At 38.6% G+C, this 19,354-nt stretch overlaps 1 protein-coding gene across 2 annotated transcripts in view; it reads right to left on the bottom strand.

Moving 5' to 3' along the window:
- Positions 1-477: 477 nt before the first annotated feature.
- The window catches only part of LOC120764854 (transmembrane 9 superfamily member 2-like), a 34,144-nt gene continuing 15,267 nt past the window's right edge, over positions 478-19,354 (bottom strand). For both annotated transcript variants that reach the window (XM_040088969.2, XM_040088970.2), the window contains 7 exons: positions 15,540-15,659; positions 14,229-14,286; positions 11,774-11,933; positions 10,974-11,125; positions 10,745-10,856; positions 10,161-10,332; positions 478-1,120 (listed from right to left, as the gene is read on the bottom strand). In XM_040088969.2, the coding sequence (XP_039944903.1) occupies positions 1,053-1,120; positions 10,161-10,332; positions 10,745-10,856; positions 10,974-11,125; positions 11,774-11,933; positions 14,229-14,286; positions 15,540-15,659 (842 nt within the window). In that variant the 3' untranslated portion in view covers positions 478-1,052. The remainder of the gene's footprint in view (positions 1,121-10,160; positions 10,333-10,744; positions 10,857-10,973; positions 11,126-11,773; positions 11,934-14,228; positions 14,287-15,539; positions 15,660-19,354) is intronic.

The raw sequence follows: 19,354 nt of genomic DNA, 5'->3' as shown, positions 1-19,354 counted from the left end.
AGCTGAAGAGGCTATTAAGATACTCCATCTCATGTAATCCAGCATTGAAGCACAAGCTCTGCAGAGGAGGAAAAAAGGCTTCACCCTTATGAAATACCCATTTCCAAGCCCACTAGATTCATGTCTAAACTTCCCAACAAGCTCAATTACTCTTCACAGAATGAAGAAGAAGGAGACATGTTTCAGATGGCTACAAGAAGAAAAAGGGGGTTAATTTTTGATAGAAGTTGTGGTTTGCCCAGCAAAAAATAATTTGAGGTAAGTTGGAGAAAGCACAGAGATGATGCACAGGTCCAGAAGCCTCTGCCCATCCTACTGCCACAGATTCAAGTGACCCACCGGTCCTTGCACAACCCACAGCCAAAGCCACAATCAAACTGCTTATAAACAATATAAAACTCAAAACCAATCAGTTGATCAAACTAATATGACCTGTGTCCAAGTAGTGAAGATCTAATTAACAAGAAAGAAAACATGTCAGCTGGAGTTGTGCAGTTTTATTTGAACAAAAACCAGTGTCGATATTTTTAATAAAGTCTACATTACACTAAATGCATGTACATTTGTAAGAAGATAATCCAATCGTAAAGAAGGTGCAGGATAATATGTACAATCATAGTTAAGTTAAAAAAATTCACATTTTACATAGATTTACTTGACAGTCCCAGGCTTTCATGGTATATAAATGGTAACCAAAAGAGGTAACAAAAAACCCCAAACCCTAGTCACAAGGAAATTCAGCTGGAGGACCGCATAATGCACTCATTTTTTCAAATAAAATAGTTCATAGAATTCTTATTTGTCCTAAATCAAATTTTGGATATAATTTTTGAATTACTATAATTAACACGTTCAATGAGTATACTGATGTAAACATTTTTTTTTATATCAAAATGGCAATGGTGCCATTTTCTTCATAAAAATCTGTATTTTATGTTGTGGTCTGGTCTTCCACTTTTACAAATTAGAATAATTACACAGGATGTTTCTCAATACATGGTAAAATTATCAAACAGCAAGGGAGATATGTTCAAAAGACACTTTGAAGCTTTTCAGTCCACCTTCACAACACTGTAAATCTTACTTACAAACCAGAAGCAGGCAAAAAATCCAATAGTCCCTGAAACAAGAAAGTAAAAATGGTTAGTTTATCTTCCAGTTTGTCCTGAGAGAGAAATCTAACAGGTACTTCCCAGCAGGACAGAATGTAACATTGAAATCCAGCTAACTACCCAGAAAAACAGCACTTCTTAAATTTAACAACACATTCATCCCCAGGCTAGGTTATTGATTTAGATCAAAGATGACTTTTAAGGACCAGGCCACTTCACATACATTTAAGCCACTGATGACCATGTTGCCACCACTATGAGCAGGGACACAAGCACCAGTTCAGAAACTGACTTTTATAAACACGCCCAGTCAGCCCCTACCTGTTTTTATTTTAGGTCTACAATACTTCACTGCTGTTGGGAAGGATGAAACTAGAAAGCCTTATAAATATGACTGTTTAGATTTTGAGAATATGAAACCTATAAGTGAAATAGAATTGAAAGCAAGTTTCGATGTCTGAGATGTCCTAGTTACTGAATGTCTGGAAAACAATGGTATGGCCAGCTGAAGGTAATCCTCCCTTGATTTAACAATGCCCTTCTCTTTACCGAAAGTCCAAGGGTCAGAGCAGACCCTGCTAGCTTGGCAAGAAGGGTTCGAAGAGCAACTCTTAAGAGTTTAAAGTGTAACACAGGGTAATGTAATGATTCTTATAGGCTGTATGTAAATGCTATAGGATTTGTATCTTGTACTAGATTGGTTAGTGTAAATTAGAATATTCAGTATGGAAAAGGATTTAATGTATTGTAACGGGAACTTCGCTCTCTTCGCTCTGCCTCTTCGCTCTTCTCTTCCTCTCTGCTCTCTACTACGCTATTCTCTTCACTACACTTAGCTCCTCTTCTTCACTCTCTGACTTCGCCCCCTTAGTTCTCTCCTAGCTCTCTTTCTCATGGGCCTGCTCTGAGCTGCGGCTGGCAGCTCTCAGCAGGGCCCCTTCACTCACGACCTATGCAATAAGCCACATGCTCTAAGTCCAGCCTTGACTCCAGAGATCTTTCGTCACCAGCTGTCCCATCTGGCCACACACCAAGGAGACTCCTACAACTGCCACCTATGAATTATGACACATAAAGAGGCCTTGGAAAAATTCACTTGTCCCAGTTCTATATTCATCGTGCTCTATTTATACTTGAGAATCTAGAAATTTTTTCTTTTGTGTATCCTGTTACTTCCTTTTGGCAAAGGAACGCTCTGAGTGCTACAGCAGCTGGAAGCAAGCAGCAAGTGAAAGCAGCAGTGACAAACCAAAACACTGAATAAGATTAGTATATACCAATTTTCTATTTTTAAACTGATTAACAAATTTGTGGTTTTTACCAACAGTCACTAGTAATGGGCAACTGCAAAGACACTGTCCATCACATTTACTGTTAAATTACTTTAAGAACTTCATATGCAAGGAGACAGAGTCCCAGTCAATTAATTTAGTCTTCAGCTTCTAAAGGAAGCAATGCACTGCTCTTCACACTTTTAACTTGTAAACTGCCACAGAGATGTTAACCCTTAACAGATAAAAAAAGGGAAGATCTCAATTGCACTGAATTCCCTCTCAAAGATACAGCTACATGCCAGCCCTGGGATAGCCCTTCCCAGTTCCACTGCAGGCACTCACAAGATCATGCACTCAGGTCCTCCAGTTTTATATTATTCTTTTCTGTCTGTACAGCCCACGTTAACATCAGGTCCAATCTCTCACTATTGCGACTGACTTAGTGACTAGAGGATTCTTTATTAGGCATTTGGGTTTTTTTACATGAGTTACATTTCTGTCTTTCAGACCACATCTACACATTTTCTAAGCAAGAAACCCATCTTGGGATGCTTATTATGTGTCTGCCAATTCTTAAATTCCTCATGCTACCATGTATATTTTCAGTTAAAGGCATTTTTGCCTACTATTATTTTATGCCACCGATTACCCTTTCCTTCCAAGTTTGCAGTTGTTATTCTCTGACACAGTAGGAGACAGCAGATTTATGGCTGTTGATAGGAGATCAGACACCAACCACACAAGGGATGTAATTCCTTTGTAGGCTTGACATCACTAAGTCTTTGCAGTTCATGGTCATATCTCACTCCTTCCTACCGTGTCAAATACTCCAATACCAGCACTGTTACTCTAAGCCTTACTCTTACAGTTACAGTTTTGTCCTAATAATGGTTCTCAGCCTCTGCTTCCTGGTTGTTTTTATAAAAACAACCCACTCCAAACCTTTTATGGCTTTGAAAGCAATTTCTTCCAAATGTTTAACAGATTAGATACCTTAAAAATTTATCTGCTGTTCTAGAACAAAAGTGTACTATCATAACAAAAATGTACAATAATCCCAAGAATGACAGTTACTATAGTTTTCTGAGCATGCCACAACTTAATATGGGAACACACTCTATATCCACGTATTTTCCTCCAATACTTGCTAGTCTGAATCTTTATAATACATCAGTTTTCTATAAAACATTGCCTCAGTCATAACTGAACTTGAAGACTTCATGCTGTGAACAAGCATTTTATCTATAAACAGATTTTCACAGGTTGCAGTAACATTGTTTTTCAGCTCCCCCTCCTAAAAAAAGTCTGTTTAGCAAATCAAAGACCAAGTACACCCTGTTCATTTTTCAAACTTCATCAAAAATTTTGCCAATGTACTGGAAGCAGAGTAAGACACTTTTTAAGTGGTAACGTTTGTCAGATATCAGATTTGAATCATGAACTCAGGAGAGAAAGGCAACACTCATCACCAAGACACAGCCTTAGGTAGTCAGAACCTTCTCTGGTGAGCACAGATTCCTTCTGCTGCTATCTCTACATCAATAATTTGGGCTTACCAGCATTGCAATTTCCTCTTCCCTCCCATGAGTGAATATATTCTACAAACTCCATATGTGGATAGCTCTAAGGACCAGAAACATCAAAAACAGAACATCAAACTAAAGACCCCACCATCTATCAAAGGTACCTCTCCTAAACAGCCACGTGATGCTCTAAGATCATAATGGTCTAAAGGTGCTGGCACAAACTAGGTTGAAAACTGGTTTTAGTGCTTTTTTTTTTTTTTAATAACATGGGCCAAACAGACTAGAAGCTTCTAAAGGCTCAGGTCAGCAGAGTTGTGTTGACATTGCAACCAGTATTACTGGACAGAAATTAATGTAAGGTAAGAGAACATTATTTATAAGGTTCCCCTGAACAGTTGCTTTACCTATATGATTGCTTATGTTAGTGCAAAAAAAAGCTCAATTTTTCCCTTTATCTTTCAGAACATGAACCACAGCACAGTGCCTGGTTCCACTGAAATTCAGTGTGTTTTCCACCTCAGCCCTTGGGGTGCTTGTGATTCCATGAACACTATAAGGCCCACAAAAGGTAAAGCAATAAAAAAGCTTCTGATTTCCTACACAGTAATAAATATGCCAGTCAAAGGGATCTGCAAATGAGTAGCAATTGGGGAAGAAAAATAGCTCTGAACTAGCGTGGTGGCTCGTTTGAAAATTCTAGCCAGAATGTTTTCTCCATTTTCTGTGTTTTAGCCCATTTCACAGATTTGTCACTTGCTCCAGATTTGAGCACTTTATACTGGACAGCACTTCATATTGGATCTTTAGGTTGGTGCTGACAAGTATACAGGTTCTCAGATTCTCCTTTTAACTACTTTGACTAAAGCCAATCTTAAAACAGATAACTGCACACTGTTTCCTATACCTGTACCTCTACCCAGTAAAATTGTTATTATTAGTGGCATTAGTTAAAATCCAACCTTGCCATCTCACATTGTGTGGCTTGAAATGTATTTTCTTGAAGAGCATAGGTAGTACTTCAATCTTGAGCATTTTTCTAAGCTCATCTTGCACCAAAATTAAAATCATCCCTTATTAAAATGAGCCTCTCATTAGAACAGGAGAAGTATTTAGGTAAGGTTTAGATAAGACCACACTAGGATGTTGCTTTTATTTGTCTCTTTCAAAACACATTCAAACTGAAACCGAAGTTTTGAAACGCTATCAACAAGAAGCACACCTCTGCAGCTCAGGCTTCTCTGAAGACATCAATGAACACAACATGACAGAGAACAGATACCCAAAGGTATTTTTCATAAAGCTGTTAAAAAAAAAATTCTAGCACTAAGTACTTAAAAAAACCCAAAAAACACACCAAAAATACTCCACCACAACAACAACAAAGACCCAAAGAAAGAAACAAACAAACAAAAGCCCATGGAAAAAAACCTAAAACCCCAAATAAATAAATAAAATACCCCACTAGTTGAAAGAGTCGAGACCATTACATTTATTTTCTGATTGGTCTAAACCCCTTCACATTTTAAGCTTTTTACATCTTTCACATGCACATCTCTATCAAATGACCCAGCATCAAGCCTAACACCAATTCCTCCAATGAGCCTGTATAATCTGTTTGTTTGGTTTAATCCAATATAACAAATTAGTTTCTTGGCTAGTGTTTACTTTACCCAATCCTAATCACTCACCAACTTAAACTGAATGAAAAAGCACCTGAATGGTCTGAAGAACTCACTGTTGTGGAATATATCTTTATTTTTCCCCTAAGGGGGTGACCGGCATATTTTAAGATTCTACCTTTTTAAATAATCCCTAGTAGCCTAGGAAAGTGATGCCATCCCAGTACACAGCAGCTCACTGCATGTCATTGATCATTCTAAGGAAGTAGAGATAAAAAATATCTTTTTCCAGGAGCCATTTAAAACTCACAAACCCAGATATGAAGATGACTCAAGACACTTCTTCAGCCAAGAAGCAAGCTATGCCCAAAAATCCCTTTATACTTAGTGAAGACACTGACATCTCCATTTTTTTTTTTTTATGATCTTGTCCTCAGCTTTATATTCTGCTCAATAGTCTGGTCTGCAATATATATACTACCACTTTCTGATACACAGAAACAAGAAGTTATACACAAAGCCAGCATTGAACTGAGTAAAGGACAGTTATTAGTAAATCAGGTTAAATTCAAAATTAGAAACAAGGATTATTGCACAGAATAATGTCAAAATACACTAAGCGGACTTCTGCTCTACTCATCTCTTCTAGCTTTATTGTTGAATGAAGAAAAAAGGATTCAGAGCATGAGCAGATTGTAAGAAAGCAAATAGAAAAGCACTCTGCAGTTGGCTGATACTTCTGATGTACCTTAAAAGCTCTCTGTATCATACTGGTTTCAATCACTGCACAGTGATGGGTGCTTCAGAATCTCAGATTCTAAACACAATCTACCCAGAAGATCAAAACTCAATTTTGAAAATGGCATTAATTCACAAGTGAAAATGATGTTCAAAAATAGAGGTCACTGTAAAGAAACATGCTTTGACTATGTTCAACATTTTTTTGCCTCCACAAATAAAATACATGTAATCATGTAGCTATCCCCATCCAACCACATTTGTTATTTCTTGAAAGATTAGCTGCGTTCTGTACATTAAAATCAAATTGTCTGGTTTGGGTGGGCACACCATCAGATTTCACTGGTCAGATTGTATTACTGTCGGTGTTGCCATACAAGCATTCAGTTCCTATTTACTTATTCATTATGATCCCTTTGGTAATGCCCTGGGTAATGCAATGCGCTGCCACGGAGGAGGTATTAACACTGCCCTTTATATTTCTGTCAGAGTTGCTGAGACCTAGTAGGTAAAAATAGAGAAAACCAAAATACCTAGTGCTAACTTAAGTGGAACAGATCAAGGTCCCATTTTTGGAACGCTATTAATGCAAACAGTGTGCAAAATTACATTAGCAAACTCCTTCACCTTCAGAAACTGTGATGGACTGAACCCTTATTTTCTAAAACAATGGCTGCTAAGGAATATTTTACAAAACAAAGCAAAGTTAGGTGTCTTCTGTTTGTGCCATTTGTCCAGAACAGCTTACACTTCAGGCCCAAAAATCTATCACCTAACTAAATATGGAAAAGAAAGTTATCACAGCATTTTGCATTAGCAAGGATTTATTATGCACTCTGTGTATCTGTTGTACCCATTAGCTTTCTAGTGACTAGCTGTTCCATTAAATGTAAAAAAAGGAGGACCATGTAATAGCTTTCCTCATGAGCTACAAAAACAGCATAGGGAGTACCATTGTGAGTTTTTTCCAAAAGAAAAGGACGATGCTGCAAAAATAACAGCAGCACAGTTTATAATTTTACTTCAGGGGGCTCACTGGCCTTCATATCAAGAACTCCAAGATGAGCATATCTGAAGCTTTTAACACCATTTCAGCAGCTGCCATGACAATTTCAATAATCATTTTATATATGAAAGGGACATTTTTAATTCTACCAATTTGCATATTATAAGTGATATTGAAATTAGCAGGATAGCAACTAACCTATGCTAAAACCCAGAAACATATTAACATATTGCTTTAGTATAAAAGTCATTAAAACATTTTAGACTATAATTTTTGGGTTTTTTTAAATATAGATAGATATTATAGAAGACATCTAGAGCTTGTTTGTTTCACCACAATTTAAACAGGTTTAACTGGCAATATGCAAACTTCCATGTTTGCCTTCTAATGATTAAAAAAAGGAAAAAATTAAATCCTCCTTGCTTTTTTTTCCCTGCTTCTTTATAGAACTTTTACTGTCCTTCTTAGAAGACACATTTCTAAAGAACAAAAACCAGCAATAAGTGACAGTTACTGTTATTTAATATAATTTCTACAGCATAACTGCTTTGTTCAAACACATGCAGGAATTTTCTTCAGGTTTTTATGAACAGTGGTTTTTTTTTGCTTTGTGTCAACCAGTAGTAGAAAAACCAAGGATGAAAGAGGTCCTTCTCACTGCTACACTGACAAAGTTGAAGTCTGATGCTGACTTACTTTCATTACCTATTTTAGCCACTCTTTCAACTGCATTTAACTGCACTTAACTAAAAGATGCATTTCACAAAGTGAACACAAAGTAATCACAGCAACTTTCAACAAACAGGCAGAAGTTAAAAAGTAGCAATATAAACTACCATGCCATGCACAGAGTAATCCTCTTACAAATCTTTGTAGTGACTATCCCGGCTGTTTTTATGAACAGCCCATCATATATGAACAAGCATTTTCTCTACTTCTGTCATTGCAGTATTTCATGAAGCCAAGCAGTGATGCCTAAAAGATCTGACTTCATGTGTTAAATCTACATATACAACAGCAGCAGTATGATGAACACCAAGATAAAACACTCATGGCTAATTTTCAAGGCCAGTACCCTTCAAAGAGCTTCTTATTTCACTAACACATGGTAAATTTGGCACAAATTTCTCACCAAATCAACCTCGAAATTATTGTTTCACTCAAGTGATTATGAACATTAAAATAATCCTGTAGAAGACACTTTGTCTGCGTGAGTTACATCAGAAAAGTTGGACAACTAACACTGGAGAGCCATATTTCAAATCGGTTCCTCCAGCTAAGGTACATTTCCATCATTATGAAGTGGTTTAATGAGCAGGTGTGATATATGACCTAAAGTTAATTCGTGTTAGGTAATGTGATATGTAATTAATTCACGTTGAAATGTAGTTGTGATAAACATTAACTATTTTTTTTGTTCACTGGAGATCAAATAACTCAAGATAACAGGAAGTTACTATGTCACTATCTAAGCTTATAGGCAAACAGACCCTTGCTCATTCCTTCTCTACTTGCTTAATCAGCTTTAAGTTTCAGGAATTCCAGCTTACAACTACAGCCTTCATCTCTGCGACCACCGAGGGACAGAAAGAGACCCTCCCAGCAACACGTCACACATACATCATCGGAGGAAAGAAGCAAGATAAAAGCAAGACTGAAAAATCTACCAATTCACGGCAGTTGGTGGAGCGAGACTCCCCTGCCGTCCAGCGCTGTATTTGCCTTTGCTTTGCCTGCTGTAATGTAATAAATTCCTATTGGAACTTTTCTTCGTGTTCATAGTCTATTACATAGTGATATGCAATATAAAATTGATCTGCGTTCGGTCTGATTTAAGATCTGTAAACCTAAAGTGTGTTTAGGGTTGACTAAGACTAAAACTACAAGAAGGGGACACGGGGGTTGGGGAAGGAAAGAATTTCTGCCAGGAACAGCCTCGGGACCACCAACAAAACCATAAAAGAATGGAAAATGGGGAGAGTAGCCGTGCCTTCCCCAGAGATGGGCGTGCTAACGATCGAACGATTTGGAGGAGATTGGTATCTTATCTGTTCCGGCCCTTCTCTGGACCCGGCAATCATGGCATTGTTCCACTCCGAGAATCTATTCAACTGACCCAGGACCTGAACATGAATACCTAATGAAGCTACCACGAAGCAAGAGTTCTACAGTCGCTGTCCACTCTCAGCGAAAGACTCTATAAAAACCGGCGGTGCTGGGCACATTTTGTGAACAGAGGGGGTTACGGAGCGACAGAGCCCGCTACCATGTTCACCCAGTGCCGAAACCCCGGGGTTCGACGCTGTTCCTTTTAATTGTGGCTGTTGGAGACTGAATTTAAGTCTCGAAATAAAATTCTAAATTTTGATTTACTGAATTTGGCTTGTCAATTTATTACAGCAGGTAAGACAACTCTAACAGTACTAAAACTCTATCTTGCCAACATTCACTTCTTCCCTAGCACCAGCCTCCTTCACTTGCTGATAGTGAAAGCTGAAAATATCTTTTATCCTCCATACACAGAGTGAAATTATCTCTTAACCACAGAACTTCTAGAACCAATTACGAAATCCAGAAACAAGTTAATACTTGATATCAAAGTGAACAAGAATAGGCCTTTGAAAATATAATGGTTTGAACTCACTGCTAATATAATATTCAATAAAGGGAAATTAATTCTACCATAAATAAATGTAATTTCAAGTTAGGAAGAAAATGTAAAAACTATCTTACTGTGCTGTGTGGTGTCACAAACCATATAAGTTACATTGCCTAAAGAGCCATCAACTGTATTTAATATTTCATGTAATCTAAATTTCACCTAATGTTTCTCATTTCAAAACCAGAGCCCTCTATATGAATTTTAGTTTGAAAACTGTACTTACCTGTGAAAAGGAAAAAAATCAAGACCATGATCATTGTGTAACCAAAGTATAAAATGGTGCTGGCAGTTCCTGTTATCTGGAGTTTGGAGAAGAAGTAATGGACTGCATAGATAAAGAGATAAACTGCTGTAAAGCTGCTGGTCAAGAATGACCTCCACCACCAATGATAGTCCTGAAAGAAACAATAAACCACTCACTAAGAATCATCATATAGGAAATGGAATATAGATAAGATGGTGAAATAACATTGTCTTATGAAACACATTTAATTCTGTAAAATTTAGCTCAGAAAAATTCCAACATGGCATGTAGATATTTTCTTTCTTCAAAGTCAGCTGTATTGCTTCCACTAGGAAGATGAAATTACTCTAAGATCAAAGCTGTTTGGTTTTGCTTATCTGTTGCCAGCAGTGGATTTTGAAGCAAAGGCACATTTCAGAAGAGTGGCTAAGACAGGCATGCCAAGGTTGAAAATGCAATCAGTTCATGGTGTCCAGCACTTCACAGTGTATGTGAATACCTCACCTGTATGTCTAACATCTTCCAGCTACAAGAAATATCTACATCAGAACTGTAACTTTTACCTCTGCACACAGATGGAAGTAGCACAGCAAAACTGTAGCTTCCGAACACGTAATTAGAAGAATTATAAAAACTAGGAACAGGAATCCAAACATGTAATACATCTGATGAGACCTAAAATTAAAAACAAATAAAAATATATTATTTGCTTTGGGATGTTCAAACTCACTGTGTGCATTATCAAACCTGTATAACTACAGGAAAAAAAAAAAAAAAAAAAGTGATACTCACCAAATGCTATTCAGAATGAAAAAAAGTTGAATAAAAATACAGCCAAAGGGTAAGATACCACCCATGATGATACCAGGCAATGGCTTTGTGAAAAATGACTGCTCTGGGATTTGGCGAGGAATCTGGTTTGTACGCACTGGATGTTCAATAGGCTGCCGAAAAATATAATAGAAATAAAAGATGAATTGTTACATCATAAATAAGATTACTTTTCTCTAGTATTAGCATATAAAGATTTGATAAACATAACTATATTTTCATTCATAAGCCATCACGAATTATTAAACAAAAAACCTACAAACTTGATGTCCAGCATTAGGGAAAAAAACACATGTGCTTTAGACATTACAACTGGGCCAATAAGCAAGGCAGAACATGAATGAAATAAATCTGTTCAGTCTTTAATTAAAAACAAAATAAAATTAAAAAAAATCCAATAACATTGCCTTTTTCTTAGCTGTCTGGCATTACTTCAAACTAGTGGAGTACAGAACTGAAGCCTCTCTGAAGCACTACTTCAAAACTCAGCAATACTACCGAGGTATTGCTGAAGCACAGAAAGCAAGAGATCCAAGAACATTATTAAAACCTGATTCTAGTGAAAAAGAAAAAAACTGTGTGGTGTGACATTACAAATATACATTCTGTTTCAATATCAAGACAGTAAAATATTGTTTTACAATCATGGGATCACAGGTGTTTCAATCCAACCAGATCCTATCTAGAACTCTTGCTTAGAGTTTCAATGGCTCAATTACAGAGGACAGGTGTATTTCAAATTTGTATTCAAAGGGTCCTACCTTCTCTTTGAAGCCAAAATAGGCACCAACAAAGGTTAGTGGGACTGAAATTCCAAACCACATAGCAAGGATAGCAACCAAAGTGCCAAAAGGGATGGCAGCTGAGGAGCCTTTCACCCACAGAATGAGATTCATAATAAAGAAATCAGCAAAGACAATCCTGAAAAATCAAATCAGAAAATATATTAAAGTATTCAAGAAAGAATAAATATCACTTAGTACTACAAAATGTAAATCAAATAAAATAAATGTAGCTTCTTTCAATTTTCCAATTTCCCAACAGTCCTAGTTCCTTTCATCACTGGTGCAGTTAAAGTAAAAATGCCTGCACCACCCAGAGCTTGTAATGTAGGCACCTATGGTAAAGCCATTATTTAAATAAAGACTCTGTACATAACACCAAAAAGTAACAGAAACATGCTACTGAAAAAATCTATACAAAGAATGGAAAAAATACAGAATAAACTTAAAAACTCCTTATCTGAACCTTGTTTCCTATTAAAACCATAAATATTTCCTTTATTTATGTCCTTTATAAATAGTAAATTACTTCTGAATACAGTGATAGCAAAATCTCCTATTTAGGAAGCCCCAGAGACTCTCACAACAGACCTAATGTGCTGCTGCAGTTTGTGTCACAAAGGGAAGGGGGGATTAAAGAGGGCTCTGCTCTACAACAGAAATATTTGTATAAGCATGGAGTTACACATATTAAGTAGCCCGTGTTCTGGAGAATTTAAATAAAGACTGCATGAGTTATGATTTGTCTCCAGACTTGATTTTCCCTCCCCCCGTTAAACACATCTGCCTCATTTTCTAAACATCCTGGACAAAAACTAGAAAACAACTCAGAGATGAGAATCCAAGTGTTGCTGAATCAATGAGATGAAGATTTCAAACATCCCGTTCTGAAAACAAAGCAGAACGTTCATTCTGCAAAGGAACCCCATATAAAAAGAAGTTTGTGTTAATTACCATTATTCCTGGATTCAAAGATACATCACAGAAAATTCAGCCTCAGAAAGGGTCCTGCAAAGTGCACTGCCTGGGTTTTGTTAAAAAAGTGTTCCTGAGACAGAATTTAAGCTGCCCTGAAGTGAACATGCTTCCTTTCACTGTATTTAACTTAAAAAGGAAGGAGGAAGGATTAGAGCAATAGACAGGCTCTTTTTTTCCTAGGAGAGGCCTGACACTTGCAAAAACTGTTTGGGGAACAGACTTGTTCAATAAGCCCACCCAAGCAACCCCTGGTGTAACCATCTTGTTGAACAAAAAATAAAAATCAAATCCATTTTAGATGTCTTTCTAATCTTTATCATCTACCCAGGCTCATAACACAGACCTCACTTACCCCCTCCACAGTTAGAAAAAATACTGCAAATATGAACTCTCATCAGTCTACTGAGATTAAAAAGGCCTTGGGCTGTTTATGATATTATGCAAATTCACTGAACTAGCACAGTGTAAATCAGGTTATCTGTTCATATTCTATCAGCCCCAGTCATTTTACTTCCTTTGTGAAACTCAATTTATTTGGAAGATTAACTGATCAGCATGGTATTCTTTCCATCAATACATATTTTCTTCTCTCTCCTGACAACATCTAAATGATAGGAGGGAGACTGAAGCACATTCTGTTTAGAAGTAAGATTTCTTGCAGAAATACTAACTTGGTTGTTATTGAGTACTTTACCTTTCATTTGATGAAATTCTGCTTTACTTGAAGCCAAGTCATGTTTTATTCATTCTGAGGTTTTTTGGGGGAGGAAATACCTTAAGAAATTTATAATCATTTCTTCCACTTTTGCAAAGGATATTTGCCAAGGGACTACTTCATGTACTCAAAGTTGCAACCAAGAAACATGAAAGACTTGCAGAAGAAAGTAGTTTTTGCTCCTTGTCCCCAGTAACTCTCACAAAAGGTTGTAAGAGCTATGAGAAAACAAAAGGTTGAAGTGCTATTGCCCTTCCCAAGCAGGACAGTATTGGTCACACTGTATAGTATGATACACACTACAGCCATATCCCAAACTGAACACCACCTACATTTATGTAAGAAGATTATAACCAGAATTACCTGAAACATACTAAGTACTGCAGTACCAAACTGGAATTACCCCAGCACTGTGCCCAATGTTCTGGTGCAGTGATTCCCAAAGGCCGTGACACAACCTTGCAAGAGAGTTGCCCCATTCCTCCTACCCCCACAGCTGACAACAAAACAAGAAGCCAAGAACCTAGCTGTGTTCTAGACTACCAGGCTCCAGCTCCTCAGAATTCACTTTTCTTCATATTCATGGATAGGCAATGCACAAAAGGAACAGCAGCTTGGGAGTACCATAAACAAAATCACACAGACAAGCATCATAACAATTGCCTTTTCCCCAACTCCTTTCCACTTCAGATTCGTCTATACTTAAGAATAAAGGAAAGAATGAGGGGAAACAATACTAACCCAGGGCAGAGCAGAGCTGTAAGCAAGACATTGGTCTTCCACTTCTCACCTCTGAATGCTGAGGAGAAAAAGTAAAACAATTTCAAGGTCAAGATTTTTTCCAACTGTTTTGCAGAATGGCAGCAAGAAGTAGATATGCTGAGACATCAGCTCCAGCTGGAGGTTTATATTCAGCCCAGCAATTCTGAATTTAACATGTTGTCTTGGTTTGAAAGACAGGTATCTGCTACGGAGGGGCAAGGCCTCTCTAGGAATGGGTAATTCCAATCCCCTCCCTCCAAGTTATTATAATTTAGAAAATTAAAGGGGCTTTTCAGGCAGAGGTATGGGGAAAGGAATAACAGTTCTTTACTAGTAAGTATAACAAGGCAAACAAACAACAACCACAGCATTAATAATAAACAGAACCAGGAACCTCAAGGGGCTTTGTTTCACAAAGCCCGGGACAAGCTTATCTCTTGGGACTCTGAGAGCACTAAGCTGAAATGGCAGAAACTTCTGGGCTGGTGGCTGTAACAGCAAGATGTCCCCGGCAGGCAGGGGTGTTGTATTTCTCCACGAGACTAGACGACCGCCGATGGCAAAAAGAAAGAGCCTGCTCTTTGTCCGGGGAGAAAATATTGCTTTATTCTCCAGTCCTGCCCTGCTTTGGCTGGAGATCTTCCCCGATCGCTTTCCGGTGCCAGAGTGATCAGCCCCGCCCATGCTCAGGCCTATTCCCCAGGGGGCAGGGCCCAGAGGCAGAGACAAGACACTACCCAATCAGGGAGAAGTGGGAGTGGAAGAGTTAGGTTACAGCTGAATAAGGACAAACCATTTGATACAGATATCAAATCCGATAAAACACAATATAAACCAAATTAATGCATTACAACAGGGCTACAGCATAGCAAAAAGAGCAGTGCTGAAGAAGCCATGACGGCCGGACAGGGCTGGCCCAGCTCCAGCACGGCAGGCAAAGGAGCTCAGAATTCCTGGGCACACGAGCAGATAATGGTAGATTTTCCCAGGACCAGACTTTCTGTTGACATTGGAATTCTCCTGCAGCAAGCAGCAGCTTGGTCATCCTCTCTGATGCCCAGAGCAAGAAGAGCCCCCAGCTCCCCCAGCTCTGTCCTTTTCCTGCCCCAAAACTCGTGTGATCTTCCCCCTCCTGACTTTCAGCCACCTCCTTTGTGTTGGTCAAGCACCATCTAAACACCAGTACTTAGTCTCTTAGCAACTTATGGGGAAAAATTCTATAAGAAAAAAAAGGAACAAACCTAACCCCCAACACATGTTGTGTCACATTAAATAAATGTATGTACTTACTCTTGTACATTCTAGCAGACACATAACCAGCTGGAGTTCCCAGTAAGACCCACAATACAACTGCACAGGTCATCAGAGCACCACGGTTGGCAGGAGAAAGGAAACCAAGGCAAGCTAGGACTAAAGAAACAAAAAGATTTAGTTATTTGTGGGCACATGTCAAAATACCACTATAGCACAGATCACTGTGAAGGTTTATCCCTTTCACTACCACATATTTAAATGAAGGCTGAGTGCATAAGCTCTTGTCATGGGTTGGCACAGTTTGGTTTTTAGTTAGGGAGGAATGTGGAGTGTTTTTTCCCTGTCAGGACCTTGGAATTGTTTTAGAAAGGACAGGGATCTATCAGAAGGCTAGTATGGGACACTGGCAGCTGTTTTGACCACTGAGAATGTTAAATGTGACTTTGGGAAGTACCCATATAAACCCTGATTTTGTGCAGGTCAGGTCAGGTCCTTTTCTTCCTGGTCAGCTGAACAGGTAACACCGAGTTGGGGCCTGCTGCTCCCGCCCCCCCCCCCTTTTGGGGAGGGGGAAGCTGGCCCAGAGGCCTGGCCGGGCTCCATCAGGGAGGAGAGGTTGCAGCTTAACATCAACTACTTTTTTCAACTTCCCCAGAACCCCGGAGCAGGGAGGGATCTCTGTCGGGCCCCTGACAACAGCTATGGGCCACCGTTTAGGCCGAGGCTGCCCTGATTGTCACTAAGGGGTGGGCAGAGCTCTCCCCCCCCCCCCGTGATTCCAGATGGAGGAAGGAAACCCGGGTCGCCTGGGTGAAAACCAGGAATCCTAACTGCTAGACTACAGGGGAGAGACTGCTGCCCGGGGCAGAAATCACATGGCCACTGCACGCCTGGGCAGATTTAACCCTTTCTTTGCAACATGAAGCTTCCAAGGCCTAACCCTTCCCTGAGAGAGAGAAAAGACAGAGTGGATGTAGAAACGACACTGCATGAAGCCAGTGGAGCAAGAGTGAAAGAACTGATAAGATTATTAGAAAAGGGATTGAGGATGTGGACATTTTTTAACTAGACTTCTCTGGAGTAAACTAGGGAGAAATGAACTGTTTCTTGTAACATCTTAATGTTGTTTGGGGGAATGCTGGTTCTAGTCAAAAGCTGGGGATTGATATGATTGAGATTTAAGTGAGAATATCGAAGCCCCTTGCTCCTGGGGAAAAAGGAGGTCTCAGTCTTTGAGACAAAGATGATTTTAAACAGAAAGTGATTTGAAGCCCTCGGCTCCTAGGGTGAAAGACGGTCTCTATATTTTTTGAGATAGGGACAATTTTAGAGATAGAAGGAGAAAATCCTTGTTTTGTACTAGAGAAAGCATTCTTAAACAGTACCCCAAATATACTGAGAGGCCCATAAGTAGCCAGTGGAAAGGCTGCTAATGGGTGGGACTGCACAATCTTCAAAAATTCCGGGTGGTTGCAGATTTGTCACATTGGGAGCCACTAGAGTGTTGTAGTCTTGTGGCGAGTGTCTCCATGGGACTCTAGAGAGACTCCTCTCCCAAAGTGATGAAAGATTATGTTCAAATGGTGAAACTGACTGAAAATCATAGGTTGTGTCTCTCTATGTTGTTTGTAAGAAAGTTAACAGTTTGTAAGGGGAGGGAGGAGTGTTTTGAAGTTTCATTTTTTTTTCAACTTTTCCATTCTTTTAGTGTGTGTTAATAAAACTATTTGTTTCTTTTTAAGCTTAAGCCTGCTTTGCTTTCTCCTGATCTTCTCCCACAAAAAAGAGAATAAACACTAAAACCACTACACTAAATTTGGCAACCAGAATTTAGCGAACATGAAACCACTACAGCTCTTGTACAACCTCATCACATGAACATACCCTTAATGGCATGGTTTCATTCAAAAGCAGTATTTTCACCTCATCTCTTAAGTAGGTTTCTCATAGCCAAAAGGCTGAAAAATAAAATGCCATTGTCCATCAAAAAGCATTTTCTCTTGCCACCAGTTTTTTTCTATACTACTACACTGATTGTGCAGGAAAATATCACTGCTAAGCAAGATACAGAGTTGTGATCAGCACTGAAAGACAAGCCTATCAAGAAAATTCTAGTAATCTTACAGTATCATGCAATAAATAGAAAAAAAGCAGCTCCCCTATGAAAGACCAAGATCTGAATTAAACCTGGAGAACAAAATTTGTAAGATTCTTCTTTTGTACTAAGTGTCAGTGTACTTTCCAATTCTACTGTACAGTAAGAAAAGGAATGCTCATAAACTTTACAGATAACCAATAATAAAATACCATCTCATGACAGGTTACATAATCACATGCATATATAGCTATTTATGGTAGGCTCTCATTATCTCAACATTGTGTCAGTACTATTTCACTGGTGTGCACTCTTGCTCATATTTCTGTATGGCTGCAGGCTCATGCCAAACATATTGGACAGAAAAGGTTCCCAAAACATTAAAGCTTTAATTACATCTTTGAACTTGCATTACTGGACCCTTGGATAATTTACACCATGCAAAACTGTGTTTTTTAAAAAGAAACTTGTAATAAGGAAGTTCGATTTCTGAATTAATGAAGAATCTGCATTAGCCCAGATATCAATGTTTTCAATGACAATGCTTACAACAGCATTACTGAAGCTAATTACTGTTATGAAATTGCATTAATATTTTATGTTACTAAAGGAAGGACTTCATTTCCAAAAGAAGGTTTCTATAATTTGTTTAATAATATTGTATCTTTCTTATTACTATTTGTGAAGGTTTTAAGTTCAAAACCAGGCGGAAACACCAATTCATGGAATGGTTTCACGTTCACCTGTCTGTTTGCCAAATTTAGTGTAGTGGGTTTGAGTGTCTTTTCTGCTCTGAGATAGGATTAGGAGAAAAGCAAAGCAGGCCCAAACTTAAAGGGTACAAAGATAAATTTATTAACGCACACAAAAGAAAGAAAATGAGAATCAAAATGAAACTTTCGAAACACTTTTCCTCCTCCCCCACAAATGTTCACTTTCCCACTGACAACATAAAGAGACAAAACCTGTGATTTTTAGTCAGTTTCACCATTTAAAAAATAATCTTTCATCAATTCTTTGGGAGAGGAGTCTCTCTTAGAACTCCCATGGTAACATCTCCACAAGAAACACTACTCTGGTGGCTCCCATGTCACAAATCTGCACCCACCCGGAAAAAACTCTCTGCAGACTGTGAAGCCCCTCCCATTAGCAGTTTCCCAAGCTGCTTATGGGTCATGGACTCATGCATGCTGGGGTGTAATTTTAAAGATAAACAACGCTAAAGGCAAAGGATTCTTCATCTCAGGGAACAGAGATGTCTTCTCACTTCTTCACTGACGCAGAGGGCTTCTTCTCTCATCTCTCTCTGTTCAAACATCCCATGGGATCACAGGATCACAGCTACTAATTCAATATTCACTCAGTCCATCACAGATACCTTTGCTCAAATCCACAAATCTAAATAATCATCTCCCCAAAATGCATATTTTTCCTATGGTTTAAAGGGATAGTCTATATATATACAGTTCATTACCATGGCTCAATAAGAAAAGTCCAGCCTAAAATGGCAACTCCTCAAATCCCTTCTCCCAATTAGTCTTTTCCTTCTCTCTTCACTGACTTCTGTCTCATGCCGCGTCTTCTCTACGTTCACTCTGTCCCATTCCTCTCATTCAGAGAAGGGTTAGGGCTTTGGAAGTTTCATTTGTGTAAGGAAAGAGTTAATATCTTGCCCAGGGCCTCTCTCCCTTGGGCTGCAGCTCACTGTGTCAGATTTCAGGCAGTCAGGAATCTCAGCAGCCAGGATCATAAATGC

This window comes from Hirundo rustica, chromosome W (genome assembly GCF_015227805.2).
Source record: "Hirundo rustica isolate bHirRus1 chromosome W, bHirRus1.pri.v3, whole genome shotgun sequence".
In the NCBI taxonomy this organism is placed as follows: domain Eukaryota; kingdom Metazoa; phylum Chordata; class Aves; order Passeriformes; family Hirundinidae; genus Hirundo; species Hirundo rustica.
Note: the sequence above shows the minus strand (reverse complement) of the source record. Positions and strands in the feature narration are given on the sequence as shown.